The sequence below is a fragment of the Podarcis raffonei genome, chromosome Z (genome assembly GCF_027172205.1).
Source record: "Podarcis raffonei isolate rPodRaf1 chromosome Z, rPodRaf1.pri, whole genome shotgun sequence".
Taxonomy (NCBI): domain Eukaryota; kingdom Metazoa; phylum Chordata; class Lepidosauria; order Squamata; family Lacertidae; genus Podarcis; species Podarcis raffonei.
The window spans coordinates 15,618,398-15,634,693 of NC_070621.1; the positions used below are offsets into that span (position 1 = coordinate 15,618,398).

Consider the following 16,296-nt stretch of genomic DNA (forward strand, 5'->3'; position numbering starts at 1 on the left):
AACAGCTCTTACTGTCAGAAAGTTCTTCCTGATGTTTAGTCAGAATCTCCTTGTTTTGGTCCTACCCTCCAGAGCAGGAGAAAACAAACTTGCTCCATCTTCCATGGGGCAGCCCTTTAGATATTTGAAGATGGTTCTTATATCGCCTCTGTCTCCCCTTTCCCAGGCTAAACATACCTGACTCCCTCAACCATTCCTCATAAGTCTTGTTTCCAGATCATCTTGGTTGCCCTCCTTTGCACACGTTCCAGCTTGTCAATATCCCTTTTAAATTGTGGTGCCCAGAACTGGACACAGGACTCCAAGTGGGGTCTGACCAAGGCAGAATAGAGCAGTACTATTACTTCCCTTGATCTGGACATTAGACTTCTGTTGATGCAGCCTAGGATAGCATTTGTTTCTTTTGCTGCTGCAGCACACTGTTAACTCATGTTAAGTTTGTGATCTACTAAGACCCCTAAATCCTTTTCACTTGTACTACTAAGTGCACAATCTTACATTTTTCCCTGTTAAAATTTACAATACTACCTCGGGTAAAGAACTTAATTCATTCTGGAGGTCCGTTCTTACCCTGAAACTGTTCTTAACCTGAGGCACCACTTTAGCTAATGGCGCCTCCCGCGGCTGCAGCACCACCACCGCACGATTTCTGTTCTCATCCTGAAGCAAAGTTCTCAATCCGAGGTACTATTTCTGGGTTAGTGGAGTCTGTAACCTGAAGCATCTGTAACCAGAAGCGTCTGTAACCCGAGGTACCACTGTATTGTGTTAGTTTTGGAGAACTAGGGTTATCCAATCTGTTAAGGTAATATTGAATCCCAATTCTCTCTTTTGTGGCATTAGCCACCCCTCCCAGTTTGGTGTCATCTTCAAATTTGTTAATTTCAGTGGGCCTGCTCTGAGTAGGATGTGGCCAAATGCTACCCTAGACATTCAAAGCATGTGGCTTCCCTCAAAGAACACTGGGAACTGTAGCTTATCAAGGGTGCTGGAAATTGTAGCTCTATGTGCAGCAACCCATAGTTTCCAGGATCCTTTGAGATAGTCATACGCATTAAATGTTGGTGTGTATGCAGCGATAACTCTTTGATGGCCCTCAGACACAAGAGGGAGGGAATTGTATTTCAGTGCATATCAGTGCTTTAAGGCACCATAATGTATGGTCATTATCCTGTCATTTCAGCCGGTCTTGAAACCACATAGAAGGGACTGACAGATTAAAATAACTTACACTCGTCACAGTGGAGCACATAAATTCATTGCATAACAAAGACAACTCTGCAAGAATAGTCCAAAACATTTTGCAGTTTGAGACAAAGGACAAGTTGACGTATTCCTCCCCTCTCTCCATTTCTATGTGCAAAAACTGACCACACTAGCTGTTGAATCTTCCTTCAGCATCCTCCATTGCACCTGAAGGATTCAGGCTAGCTTAGGGCAGTGGAAGCTCATATGTTAGGGTATATGGGACACTGCTCCACCAAGCTCAGTCTGCCCTCACCTGCCTACCGTACTTAAAAACAGTCCAGGGGGGAAGCACTGGCTCTCAGCTTCATCCTTAGTTTCAGGCCACACTCACACTAAACATTTAAAGCACTATGATACCACTTTAAAACGGTCATGGTTTCCCCCAGAGAATTCCAGGAGCTGTAGTTTGTGAAGGGTGCTGAGAGTTGTTAGGAGGCTGTGGTGTAAATTACTGAGCCTAGGGCTTGCCAATCAGAAGGTTGGCGGTTCGAATCCCCGCAACGGGGTGAGCTCCCGTTGCTCGGTCCCTGCTCCTGCCAACCTAGCAGTTTGAAAGCACATCAAAGTGCAAGTAGATAAATAGGTACTGCTGCGGCGGGAAGGGAAACAGCATTTCCGTGCACTGCTCTGGTTTCGCCAGAAGCGGCTTAGTCATACTGGCCACATGACCCGGAAAAACTGTCTGTGGACAAACGTTGGCTCCCTCGGCCAGTAAAGTGAGATGAGCGTCGCAACCCCAGAGTCGTTCGTGACTGGACTTAACTGTCAGGGGTCCTTTACCTTATTCCCTTCCCAGAGCTATATTTCTCAGAGTTCTCAGGGAAGAGTGACTGATTGCTAAATCGCTCTGGGAATTGTAACTCTGTGAGGGGAATAGGGCCCTCCAAGCAGCTCTCAGCACTCTTCCCAAACTACAGCTCCCAGAATTCTCTAGGGAAAGCCATGTCTGTTCACCATGGTATCATGGAGCTTTATACATACGATGGTCTTCTTTTTGTCCTTTATATAACTCATCAGGAAGGAAGATGGATACAAAATTGAATTACCGTATTTTTTGCACCATAACACTCACTTTTTTCCTCCTAGAAAGTAAGGGGAAATGTCTGTGCATGTTATGGAGGGAATGCCTACGGGTGGCGGGGGGGGGACCTGCTGCAGTCGTGAGCAGAGGATCCATGGTTCCCCTTCCTTCCCTCCTCCGTGGCTCGCTTTGAAACAGCAAAGCGGGAGAAGAGCCACTGAGTGGGGAGGAGAGAAGGACAGAGAGCCTGCTTCTTTAAAGGAGCAAAGCGGGAGAGCAGAGGAGGCGCTTACACGAGTGTAAGCAGCTCCTGTCCAGTTGGTTCCTTTAAAGCAAGCAGGCTCTCTGTCCCTCTCTCCTCCCCACTCAGCTCGCTACATAGCAGCAAAGTTTTTCAGCTCGCTAAGCCGAGGATGAGCGGGGAGGAGAAAGAAAAGCAGAGCCTGCTTGCTTTAAAGGAGCAAAGTGGGAGAGGAGAGGAGCCTTCTCCCCTTATACCCCTCTTCTTCATTATTAGCAGAAATCCTTCTCCACCCACCCAACGCGTGCTCCTTGTCCCTTGAGTGCTTTTCCTTCCCTCCCCACTTAAAACGTGGTTACAAAGCACAGATGCACATGGATCCTCAGGATTTTTGCACTGGGTCACCCCAAATTCACCATCAGATCACATAGCATGTCCATGGCTACATCTTGCACCAAAAAAATCATGCACCCACTGTTGCCTGGGGCAGCAGTGGTGCAAAAACGTGGTTACAAAGCATGGATCCACATGGATCCTCAGGATTTTTGCATTGGGCTACTCCAAACTCACTGTCAGATCACATGTCTGTGGCCACAGCATGAACCACAAAAATCATACATCCACTGTTTCATTTAGAATATTTTTTTCCTGTTTTCCTCCTCTAAAAACTATGTGCGTGTTATGGTCGGGTGCGTGTTATAGAGCGAAAAATACGGTAATTGGTTCTGCCTGTCATTGGCTCTCTGGCACCATCTACTGGTAGGCTCCCTGCCTTCTGCCCCACCAGTTGCAAAAGCCACCACTGGATTAGAGGCTGTACAACCGGCTGCAAGGCACATGAACACAGACACAGAGCTCTGTCCATTCAGCACCATTCAGCAGCTGCCACATGAGGCAGGGCAACTTTCAAGGGGCGAGGCCAGCTAAACAACAATAGCACAGGCAGCTCCAGTTTGCTCACTGCTTCTGTATCACTGAAAAAGAAGGCACCCTGGTGGTAAATTAGTCTAACCCTTTGCTCAGTGCAACTGCCACAACCCCACCAGGTGGGTATTCAACATCTTCTAAACTACTTCCATGTTGTTCCACTATTGAATAGCTCCTCACATTAAGACAGGGGCGAGGAACCATTTTTAGTATTGGCTAAGGCGGATGTCAGCTATAGTCCCAAGGAAGTGGAGGCACCAGATTGGTGAAATCTGCCTTACCTTTTGATTATGAACCCAAAGGACAGAATCTAACTTTGTGCAAAGCATCCAAGAAAACACTGTGAATATTTCAGTGGTTTCCTTTAATATTTCAGGATGTTTTGAGGATGAACTATGCTTTTTTATATATAGAAATACAGTGGTACCTCGCATTAAGAACTTAATTCGTTCTGGAGGTCCGTTCTGAACCTGAAACTGTTCGTAACCTGAGGCACCACTTCAGCTAATGGGGCCTCCTGCTGCCGCCGCGCCGCTGCTGTGTGATTTCTGTTCTCATCCTAAAGCAAAGTTCTTAACCCGAGGTACTATTTCTGGGTTAGCAGAGTCTGTAACCTGAAGCGTCTATAACCTGAGGTACCACTGTAATGTGGAGGGTTTTCACTCTTCGAAATATCAGCATTTCCAGAAATGTTACATCTCTAGATAAAACTGCTTTGATTGCTCACCATCTGTACACTGGACAGATCACTGGGTATTTCCTGTTCATTCTTATTGGAGAAAGGGAAATGGACATTCTTGTCTAGGGTACTGCCATGACCCCAGAGTCCGGCAGCTGCCAGGATCCTGACTCAGTTGGATCCCCACCAGGTTCTGGGAATTTTTTTAATGGCAATTTATTTGTTTTTTAAAAGTTTATATCCCGATTTTCACTGCATCTGACTGGATTAGGAAAATAAAACAAATCATAGAAAAAGCTAGAAAATAATGCAGTGTAATCGTTAGCATGCTGTGCAAATTTAAGTATAAAGGGTTGCCGCCAACTTAAGTCCTTCTCAGAGTAGACCTACTGGAACTAATGGGCCTAAATTAATCATGTGCATTAATTTCAATGGCTCCATTATTTCAATGGTTCTTCTCTATCCCCTATCCCCCCTTTTTAAACATCCCATCCACTTTCTCAAGTGCAGCGCATAAGAGGCTCTTCTCTTGATATAATTGCATATGGCTTTGCTTTGGGAAATTACACTACCCTGATAATTCAGTCTGGGGTAGAAAAAGGCCCCCATAATATTGCCTTGGTCTGTTTCTTATTTTATGGATCTGAGGATGGATGTACCACTCAGAACTGCAGTCATGTTACAGTTTTAAGCAACCCTTTCCAAATTCTTTCATTTTATGATCAGGCCAATCCCCCACCTTGCCCCCAGGATGTAAATATATGTAAAAGCAAGGACAGGGAACCTATGCCTCTTCAGGTGTGGTTGGACTACAACTCCCATCATCCCAGACCATTGGCTATGTGGCCTGGGACTGATAGGTGTTGTAGTAAAAAAAAAAACCCATCTGGAGGGACACAGTTTCTTCCAGTCCTGTTATAAGCAAACTTTTCTCTTTTTTAAAAAACGGCATCTTATGCTATGGATAAAGGCAGTGAAATAAGGAAACTTATGAGAGGTTGCCACCTAGAGGAGGAAGAAGAAAGTAGGTGCTGCAGAAAAGGCACGCTTGGTGTTGCTAAAACAGAGGGTGGCAGCATTGCCATAAAAATATTTATTTTGGAGGGATGAATAGAAGAGGCAAAGTGAATTTTTGAGGACAGTGAGGCATCATCCCACAGACTAGATTTCTAAAAAGGAGGTAACTGGATATGCTCTCATGTCGAAACACATTTCCTGCAGTGAGTCCTGCTAAATTTTGATGGGGTTAAGTTTCAAGAGAGCAGTGTTTGGCAGGTTTCAGCCTTGTTTTAACTTCTAAATTGTAATCTTGTTACACAATTTGTATGTGGAAAGTGCAATCTGATGGTGATGATGACTAACAGGCTTGGCTTCAGCAGCTGGCACCCTTGGGCAGCTAACAGGACACATCCTCAGTATGGGCTATGAATGGAAGCTGCAGGCATGCACATATTGTATGGTGTAGTGGTTAGAGTGTCAGACAACGGTGCCTGGGAGACCAGGGTTCAAGTCTTTCACTCAGCCATGAAGCCTGCTGGGTATCACTTAGGCCAATCACCGACTCCAAGCCTAATCTACTTCACAGGGTTGTTGTGGGGATTAAATGAGAAGAGGCAGAACCATGCATGGCATCTTGAACTCCTTGGGAGAAAAGGTGGGATAGGAAGGCAATAAAAATAATAGAATAGAATAGTCATGTTATCTAATAACACTCCTGGTCATTAATCTTTCAGATGTTATTTAACAAAATGTATACAGAAAACCTTTAAGCAGGTTTACAAAAACGAAAAAAAAATAAAATTATAAATAAAAAACAGTTAAACAGGTACTTTCAGTGTTTTTAAAGATGATTAAAACCAACAGTAGCTAAAAAGAAATAAAACACCCATTAAGATTCTACATTCTGGGGAGGTCTGCCTAACCAAACAGGAGAGCACAGTGAAAGTGCCTGCCAGATGTCAATAGGCAGGGAGTTCCAAAGTATAGGTACTACTGCATTAAGAGGCTAATTTGTTAAAAGTGTGGAACAAGTATTGTGTGACACCTAAAACAGCGGCGAAACGATCAACTCCCCTATAAAGAAAGGTTTCAGCATTTGGGACTTTTTAGTTTAGAGAAAAGGTAAGAGGCAACATGATGGATGCTTATAAAATTATGCCTGGCATAGAGAAAGTGGATAGGAAAAAGAAAAGCCTTTCTCCCTCTCTCCAAACACTAGAACTCCTGAACGTTAGGACCAAAAGTACTTCTTCACACAGTGCATAGTCAAACTATAGAACTCGCTCCAGTGATGACAGTTATAACTACCAACTACCAACATAAAGGTAAAGGGACCCCTGACCATTAGGGGTTGCGGCGCTCATTTCGCTTTATTGGCTGAGGGAGCTGGCGTGCACCTTCCGGGTCATGTGGCCAGCATGACTAAGCCACTTCTGACGAACCAGAGCAGCGCACGGAAACGCTGTTTACCTTCCCGCCGGAGCAGTACCTATTTATCTACTTGCACTTGACGTGCTTTCGAACTGCTAGGTTGGCAGAAGCTGGGACCGAGCAACTGGAGCTCACCCCGTTGCGGGGATTCGAACCTCCGACCTTCTGACCAGCAAGCCCTAGTCTCTGTGGTTTAGATCACAGCGCCACCCACGTCCCTAACCACCAACATAGACAACTTTAAAAGAGGATTAGACAAATTCATGGAGCAGGAGAAGGCTATCAGTGGCTACTAGCCACAATGGGTATGATCTGTCTCCAAAGGTGGAGGCAGCAATGATTCCAAATACCAGTTGTTGGGAACCACAGGAAGGGAGAATGCTGTTGCACTCAGGTCTTGCTTATGGGCTTCCCATAGGGCCACCTTGTTGGCCACTATAAGAACAAGATGCTGAACAAGTTGGGCCATTGGCCTGATCCAGCAGGATCACCTTACGTTCTTATGCCAGTTCTGCGGATCAATGCAGTTGAGTGGGCATGTATGGGTTAAAGCAATCCCAAAAGTAAACTGGTCCCAAGTTGTTAAGGGCAATGCCTTAAACTTGGCCCACTAACAAACAGGCAACCAGATCTCTTTGTAGAGGTGTTATAATAATATATATTGCTATAATATATATTGCTATCACTAGGCCTAGAGATTTCTGCTCCATACTCTGTTGGAACCAGCATAGTGTAGTGGTTACTGTCATGAAATTCTACTCAATATTGATCCAGAGCTGATTCCAACGTTTAGTTAGTAGAGTAAAAACTTAAACATGTTGCAGGATTCCCAAAAAATAGACCAGAGGGAATTGAATTTCATCCAGCAGAGCTTTTCTGCTACTGAAGGCAAATGAGCATAATGGTCACAAATCCGTTCAGGATTGGCACTGGCCATAAGAAATCCAGTTGCAGCAGACTTAATTTAAACTTACAACAACTTATAATAAGACTAAACCTTAACACTATATACAGTCATACCTCAGGTTACAGACGCTTCAGGTTGCGCATTTTCGGGTTACGGATGCGCCGAAACCTGGAAGTACCGGAACAGGTTACTTCCGGGTTTCGGCACTTGTGCATGCGCAGAAGCACTAAATCACGCTTTGCGCATGCGCAGAAGTGCCAAATCGTTACCCGTGCGTGCGTGAGCAGACATGGCGCTGCGGGTTGCAAACGCTGCAGGTTGCAAACATGCCTCCCACACGGATCATGTTCGCAACCTGAGTGTTTACTGTACAGAACACCAAAGCAAAAGAGATAGAAAGATAAAGTTAAACCCACGCTCCTTCTGGCCTTATTTTTATACTCAGCATGGCCTTGACTGAAAGGGACAGCAGAGCCACTTTAAGCCCGCTGTAATCAACCCAAACATCATGAACCTTCTGCTTTTTCTTTCACACAGAGAAGCTTTCATAACCCTCTTTTTTTAAATAATGTATTTTTATTAAAAAAAATTCTTGATTTACAAAAGTATGTATAATGTCTCTCTCTCGTATTTTTACCATGTGACATTTTTACAAATCAGTTTCATTTGTTGAGACATTAGGAAGAAAAGGGGGAAAGAGGTGGAGGGGGGAAAGATGGGTGAGGGTGGGGTGGGGATGTTTCTATTTTACTTAATGTATGTAAGGTTTGGTGTCAGCATTGCTCGTGCAGGTTCTCTGCTGTTCACTTGTGTTCCTTTGGTGGTGAGAGAGGTTGGGGTTGTTTGTTTGTGATTGGCTGTGGTGATCTTTGTTTTTGTGTGTGGGGGGGGGGTGTTCCATAACCCTCTTGAGTTAATTAGAATAGGAAAGGTCTTTACACATCATATCAATACTTTCTGCACTAAGAAATGCAAACTGACAGTTATAGTGCCATACTCCATACCTGGGAGACCAGAGTTCAAATCCCCAGTTGGCCATGAAAGCTCAATGGGTGACCTTGGGCCAGGTACTGCCTCTCAGCTTAGTTAGCTACACAAGGTTTTTGTGAGGGTTAAATGAGGATGGGGAGAAGAACCAGGAGCAAAAAGTGGGATATGAATACAATAAACAACTGTGCAAAGGAAACAGAATCTCAGCTCATCCTTAAACTATTGATCACATGCTTCCCTCTAGTGTTTAATCTGGCACCTGCAGGCACCCACACTTCTAATTCTGTGTTATCATCAATATTCAAGGCCACTGGAACTTTGCTGTTTACTAAAAGTAGTCAACCTGCATTCCCTTCCATACCGACCAGTTTATCTTATTAGCGAGCAAATCCTGATGTCTGCTATTTGCTAACAACCATCCCAGACCCTGCACTCATCTCTGAAGGGTGGCAACAGGAGAGGGAGACTTTTCTGTGGTGGCTTCCTGTTTGTGGGATGGTCTCCCCAGGGAGGCTTGCCCAGTGCCTTCATTACATATCTCTGGGCACCAGGCAAAAACATTCATCTTCATCTGGGCCTTTGGCTAATGAAACTGTATATGGGGCAGGGTATTGTTTGTGTTTGTTACTACGTTATGTATTTTTGTGTTTTTGTATTTTAAACTCCCTGTGATCCTTGGATGATGGGCAGTATAGACATTTATTTAATATAAACAAACAAATAAATAAAAGCATTTATTGGTGTTCCTTTTCTAACATATAGGAGAAAATTGGTGGCAAACTGTATGTTCCCTGTAAGGCAGCCTTGAAGCACCTTAAAATTATTATTCCAATCCAGTGCAGTGAGAAGACAGGAAAATACACACACACATACACACATAATGAAAAGGTCACATCTAAACAAATGATACTGGACAGCATGTATGTAAACGTGCTTGGCATCCACAATTTAAGGGGCAGTCCTTATCAACCTATCTGCCCGCCCCAGGCAGCTGCTGGAGACCTCGCACCCTCCCAAGACCACCACTACGTGGCTTCCATGTGAGCCCCTGCACCATGAAGCTGGGTGTGAAAGCTGCCATTTTGAACTGCCGCCACTCCATATCACTGTAGGAAAGTAAAATTCCCTCAGTGAGAAGCTGTGAATAGGTGTGTGTTGATCTTCACTTTTTCTACGGTTTATTACTGTAGATTAAAGATTGGCATAACTTAATATGAAAACAGGTTGCCATGGTTGCCAGAGAGCAAAATAGAAAATGGCTACTGCTACAGCCAGGCCCAATGGAGGGGAAAGAGCTGTAGCTTAGTGGTAGAACATCTGCTTTGCAGTCAGAAAGTCCCAAATTCAACTTTCTGGGGTTTGGTAAGGCCCCTATCCAAAACCCTGAAGAACTGCTGCTAGTCAGTGTGGACAATTCTGAACCAGATGAGCCAGTGGGCCTGACTTAGTTTTATGGCAGCTCCCTGTGTTCCTATTTTAATCAGCCTTTAAAACACAATGAGGACTGGAAACTTGCTTTGTTTTTAGTGCTACAGCTCAGTGGCAGTCCCTGGTGCCTCCAGGTAGAGCTGAAGAAAGTTACTCCATAAAACCCTTGAGAGCTTCTGCCAGTCAGTGTAGACAGCACTGAGCCTGATGGACCAATGCTCTAACTCTCTATGTCCCAAAGCAGCTAGGGTGGGGGTGCGAAGGCTGTCAGAGGTCACTTTGCTGACAGTCCCACCAACTTGTGAAAATGCCACATACACAAATCCCAAGAGGTCCCCGAAAGCGGCCTGGGGACCTCCCTCCCTCCAGTCCCGCGCCATAGCCTCCTCACCTTAGCGATGAGATGGTTCTGGAGCATGCTCTCGCGGGCCACTCCTAGCCGCTCGTTCTCACAGCCTGGGTGCAACTCTGCCAAAGTCATTGGCCTCCGTGGCGGAGGACAGATTTGGCTGACGCTGCGGCGCCGGGGCAGGCGCACCTTCTGGGCGGTCTTCTGCTCAGGGATGGCTGCTGCCATGGCTGCCCACTGGTGCCACACTTGAGATGCCCACCACTGGTCAGGAACAAGAGGGATCTTGCAATGGCTCCCGGCTCTTTTTGGGCTGCACCACGTTGGAGGGGAGAGAATGGATGTAGAGGCAAGTTGAGTAGAGAGACGCCCCTCTGGGTTACGTCAAGGCCTTGAAAAGAAGGAAAAGAAATCCTGATGAACCAAACGTACACATACACTCTCTCCTTCTCCTCTCTGGGGAATGGTGAGGCTGGTTGTCGCGGCAACAGGGGACGCTAACCGTGTTTATAAAACAATAGCCAACAGCAGGGTAGGGCGCAGCAACACCACACCAGCGCAAGGGGTTGCTAAACAACCGAGTGCAAGAAAGCACACACACACAGACATATCAAACTGTAAAACCCTCTGGCTGATAAGATGAGCCAGCAGTCATGAAGTCCCAGGGCAACTTTGCATTTAGGAGCATGTGCCAGTTTATGGATTGTCAAATCTGCCATGAACTTTCAGGGCCATAGGGGCCAACTCCTAGAGGCCAAGACAGCCCCCCCCCCCCCCATGTATTTTTTGAGCCCTGCCACCTCAATGTTCAGAGGGTGTTCGGCTCCACCCCCTGGTTCCTTGCGATGTCATACATGCGACGCCAGGATGTCGCACAACATTGCATCGGGGCCCCTCAATAATCTGGAGAATTAATGCCTCTGTTCTGGGCAAATCATAATCCGAACACATAAACAGCTATTCAAGCTCTAGTGCTCAAGAAAGGAAAAAACATTCACAGTTGTTCAGGAAAAGCTCAGTTAAGTGAGTGGAGTGCTGGGCCTAGGAGAGACCAGGATTTGAATCCTCACTCAGCCATGAAGCTCTCCTGCTGACCTTGGGCCAGTCATTGCCTCTCTGCCTGACCTTCCTCACAGGGCTGATATGGGGATTAAATGAGGTGTGAACCACGTATGCCACCTTGAGCTCCTTGGAGAAAAATGTGTGCAATAAATAAATGGAGTAAAAATAATTTTAAAATGAAAAGTAGAACATTTAAATAAAAAATAGTATACAAATGCAACTTTGCATTCATTATTAGAAATATCTTGACACAGCTTTTAAATTAGATTAGTTACATTAAAAACAACAACAGCAAGGTTCTTTGGAGATTAAAGGTTGTTCTTTTAAAAAGTGTGGTGGGGGGAGACCTGGACAAAGCTGCCGAGATGAGATGAGATGTGTTGTGTGTGTGTGTGTGTGTGTGTGTGTGTATGTATGTAGTTATGTATTTATTTGGCAAAAGTGTCACTATGGGGAGTTGCTTTGCAACTATGGGAACCTGGAACAGATAGAGGAGAAACTGACCAATCACCAGGTGAACTAGCGGTAATTGCAGGTCTCAACAGTTATGGGTCACTTCATTCTACCATTTGTGAGAACAAGCAGTCATGGATTTTACTTAAACCCATTAAGGGGGAGCTATGACAATCAAGGATAGCCCAAGTTTTTTGAAGCTAAAAATCTAGAATGCTCTAAACACACACACACACACACACACACACACACCCCATCACAGCCAGAAGGGAGAGGAAGGCCACATTAAAAGCGTTATGCTACCACTTTAAACAAACATGACTTCGAACAAAGAATTATGGGAGACGTAGTTTTTTAAAGGTGCTGAGAGTTGTTAAGAGGCCCCTGTTCCCCTTACAGAACTACAATTATTATTCATTTCATTTCTATACCGCTTTATATTTTTAAGAAGAAATCTCAAAGCGGTTTACCACACATTAAAATATGAAATAAAACAATCTGGAATAAAGCATTAGTGAAGAAATTCAAACATAAAGTATACAAAAGACTCTACCCCTCCATACTTCCTCCCAGACAAAGTACAGTACTAGAGCTCTCCGCTCCTCCCAAACTGAACTTAGTGTGGCCTCTGAGAAAACTTTTATCTCTCAGCAAAATTGCTTCTTGGGGTCACAGAATGGAAGTTGGGGAGGAAGGGAGAATCCAAGCACCTGCTCCAAGCAGCAGTTAGGCTGAAAAATCACTTGGCAGCAGTCTTGGCAATCAACTGTTATTTTGAAGAAAGGAGATACTCCCTTCCTTTTTCATCTTAGAATAAACTGGATGTGTGAGCGAGTGTGTGTGTGTGAGGAATTAAGGTATGAATGCAGTAGACAAATTGGTCATCTTGTATTTCTCTCCTTTGATGCTCTTTTCTACTTCCCTATGCGCCAGAATAGCCCCACCCTCACAAATATGAAGTAGCAAGCAAAAATTGCAAGGTCCAGTAGCTGCTGAGCATATCGGAGCAGTTTATTTTCATCAGGTGAAAATGAAATGCCTATGTTTGGTAGACAGAGCGTAAATATTCATATCCGCAAAATGAGCAGATCATTTACATAGAAAAGTCTCCTTTAACTTGATGTGCGTGGAAGAGGCATTGATTCTGTTTAGCGATTAAGGTTGCATTAGGATAATACATAGGCAGGCCACACTCAGGACTGCCCCCATTACAAACACTTTGCACCACAAAAACCCATTATTTGATAAAGATAAATCACCACCTGATTAATTATCATTGCTTTCTCACACTGCTGGTGCATAGCACTGCCCCACTTGTTGTGCCATTTTGACATCTTGGATTGATTTCCGACATCAGAATACCAGCACAAGTGACAACAATGGCTATTTCCCATGAGAACAGTTTCCCTGTTGATTACAGACCTTTCCCATACATGTTATCATCCCACAACTCTTATATACAAGCCAAAATAAGTTTTCCATCAAAACATCCTGCACATGTGAAGTGTACCTTAACTACTGCAGCATCATAAATATTTACTAAGAAGTCTTATCAGTTCAATTTCCTTTCAGTAAGGGTGCTAGTCTTATTTTCAAAGCCAGCTCATCTTTGAAAATGTTTGAAAATACAAAGATTTAAAAGGGCAAGGAAGTATTTCACTCACAGCTGTTACCACAGTTCCTTATGAAGTGGGATTGTTAAACCTCTGTAAATTGCAGCTCTGTGAGTGGAACAGGAACCTCTTAACAACTCTCAGCACCCCTAACAAACTATAGCTCCCAGAAATCTTTTTTTGGGAAGCTGTGACTGTTTAAAGTGATAGCATAGTGCTTTAAATATACAATTGAAACAAGAATATTGAGGGGTCCCTTCAAGGGGTTCAGCTTCTTAAGGAAGACTTCGGAGAGAGTGTACCTTTTAAGGCTCAAGCCAGTCGGGAAATGAACAGAGACCAGACCAGGATATACAAAAGCAAAGCGGCTATTAGCCTGATCAATGGGTTACATCCATATTTCAAAGTTTCCCATAATACATCTCAGGATGCATCATTGCACTGAGATCCAGCACCGAGGGCCTTCTGGTGATTCCCTCATTGCGAGAAGTGAGGCTACAGGGAACCAGGCAGAGGGCCTTCTCGGTAGTGGCGCCCACCCTGTGGAACGCCCTCCCATCAGAAGTCAAAGAGATAAACAACTACCTGACATTCAGAAGACATCTTAAGGCAGCCCTGTTCAGGGAAGTTTTTAATATGTAACGCTGTAGTGTTTTTAACACTTGATTGGAAGCCGCCCAGAGTGGCTGGGGAAACTCAGCCAGATGGGTGGGGTATAAATAAATTATTATTATTATTATTATTATTATTATTATTATTATTATTATTATTAATTATTATTATTATTATTATTATTATTATTATTATTATTATTATTGTTGTTGTCAAGACATCATAGATATGTTGCAGAAAAGGTGTGGTCTCAGGTAGAACCTGAGATCCAGGTATGCTGGTCACTCAAATATAGTCTTTCATACTTACTCCATCAGAGTACAAAGGACAGTATTTATAGTTTCCAGGTCCCTGAGTCAAGTCAAATACCCCCCTTTGTCTTGACTGGGCTTTGATATAATAATAATAATAATAATAATAATAATAATAATAATAATTTATTTATAGCCCGCCGATCTGGATGGGCTTCCCCAGCCACTCTGGGCAGCTTCCAAAAAAATATTAAAATACTGTAATACATCAAATATTAAAAGCTTCCCTAAACAGGGCTGCCTTCAGATGTCTTCTAAAAGTCTGATAGTTGTTGTTCTCTTTCACATCTGGTGGGAGGGCATTCCACAGGGTGGGTGCCACCACTGAGAAGGCCCTTTGCCTAGTTCCCTGTAACTTGGCTTCTCGCAGTGAGGGAACTGCCAGAAGGCCCTCAGTGCTGGACCTCAGTGTCCGGGCAGAATGATGGGGGTGGAGACGCTCCTTCAGATATACTGGACCGAGGCCGTTTAGGGCTTTAAAGGTCAGCACCAACACTTTGAATTGTGCTCGGAAATGTACTGGGAGCCAATGTAGGTCTTTCAAGACTGGTGTTATGTGGTCTCGGCAGCCGCTCCCAGTCACCAGTCTAGCTGCCGCGTTCTGGATTAGTTGTAGTTTCCGGGTCACCTTCAAAGGTAGCCCTACGTAGAGCGCATTGCAGTAGTCCAAGCGGGAGATAACCAGAGCATACACCACTCTGGCGAGGCAGTCTGCAGGCAGATAGGGTCTTAGCCTGCGTACCAGATGGAGCTGGTAAACAGCTGCCCTGGACACAGATTTGACCTGTGCCTCCATGGACAGCTGTGAGTCCAAGATGACTCCCAGGCTGCGCACCTGGTCCTTCAGGGACACAGTTACCCCATTCAGGACCAGGGAGTCCTCCACACCTGCCCGCCTCCTGTCCCCCAAAAACAGTACTTCTGTCTTGTTAGGATTCATCCTCAATCTGTTAGCCACCATCCATCTCCAACTGCCTCCAGACACTCACACAGGACCTCCACCGCCTTCACTGGTTCTGATTTGAAAGAGAGGTAGAGCTGGGTATCATCTGCATACTGATGAACACCCAGCCCAAACCTCCTGATGATCTCTCCCAGCGGCTTCATGTAGATGTTGAAAAGCATGGGGGAGAGGACGGAACCCTGAGGCACCCCACAAGTGAGAGCCCAGGGTTCTGAACACTCATCCCCCACCACCACTTTCTGAACACGGCCCAGGAGAAAGGAGCGGAACCACTGTATGACAGTGCCCCCAGCTCCCAGCCCCTCAAGACGGTCCAGAAGGATGTTATGGTCAACGGTATCAAACACCACTGAGAGATCCAGCAGAACTAGGAAACAGCTCTCACCTTTGTCCCTAGCCCGGCGGAGATCATCAACCAGTGCGACCAAGGCAGTTTCAGTCCCATGATGAGGCCTGAATCCTGACTGGAAGGGATCCAAATGGTCCGCTTCTTCCAGGCGTGCCTGGAGTTGTTCAGCAACCACTCGCTCAGTCACCTTGCCCAAGAATGGAAGATTTGATAGTTGGCCATTGTGGCCACATCTAAAGACGGTTTTTTAAGAAGCGGTTTAATAACCGCCTCTTTCAGCGAGTCCGGGAAGGCTCCCTCACAGAGGGAAGCATTCACCACCCCACGAAGCCCATCGCCCAGCCCTTCCCGGCTCGCTTTTATAAGCCAGGATGGGCAAGGATCAAGGAGACAGGTGGTTGGTTTCACTCGTCCAAGCAGCCTGTTCACATCCTCAGAGGTAACAGTTTGGAATTGATCCCACGCAACTTGACTAGACAGGACTCTAGTACTCTCCCACCCAGGCCCTGCTCCCACGGTGGAGTCTACCTCTTCTCGAATCTGAGTGACTTTATCTGCAAAAAACTTTGCAAAATCATTGCAGGAGATCATGTGGCCCATACTGGGCCCCGATGTAGCAGGTGATTTCGCTAAATTGCGAACCACCTGATAGAGTCTCCTGATGCTGTTTTCTGCAAATGCAATAGAGGTGGTGAAGAAAGTCTTCTTCGCC

The 16,296-nt window shown here is 45.1% G+C and overlaps 1 protein-coding gene across 1 annotated transcript in view; it reads right to left on the reverse strand.

The window, feature by feature from the left end:
- CFAP77 (cilia and flagella associated protein 77) overlaps positions 1 to 10,966 on the reverse strand; it is a 94,893-nt gene extending 83,927 nt beyond the window's left edge. The window contains exon 1 of the mRNA XM_053373872.1: positions 10,263 to 10,966. Within this exon, the coding sequence (XP_053229847.1) occupies positions 10,263 to 10,448 (186 nt within the window). The 5' untranslated portion in view covers positions 10,449 to 10,966. The remainder of the gene's footprint in view (positions 1 to 10,262) is intronic.
- Between the last annotated feature and the right edge of the window lie 5,330 nt (positions 10,967 to 16,296).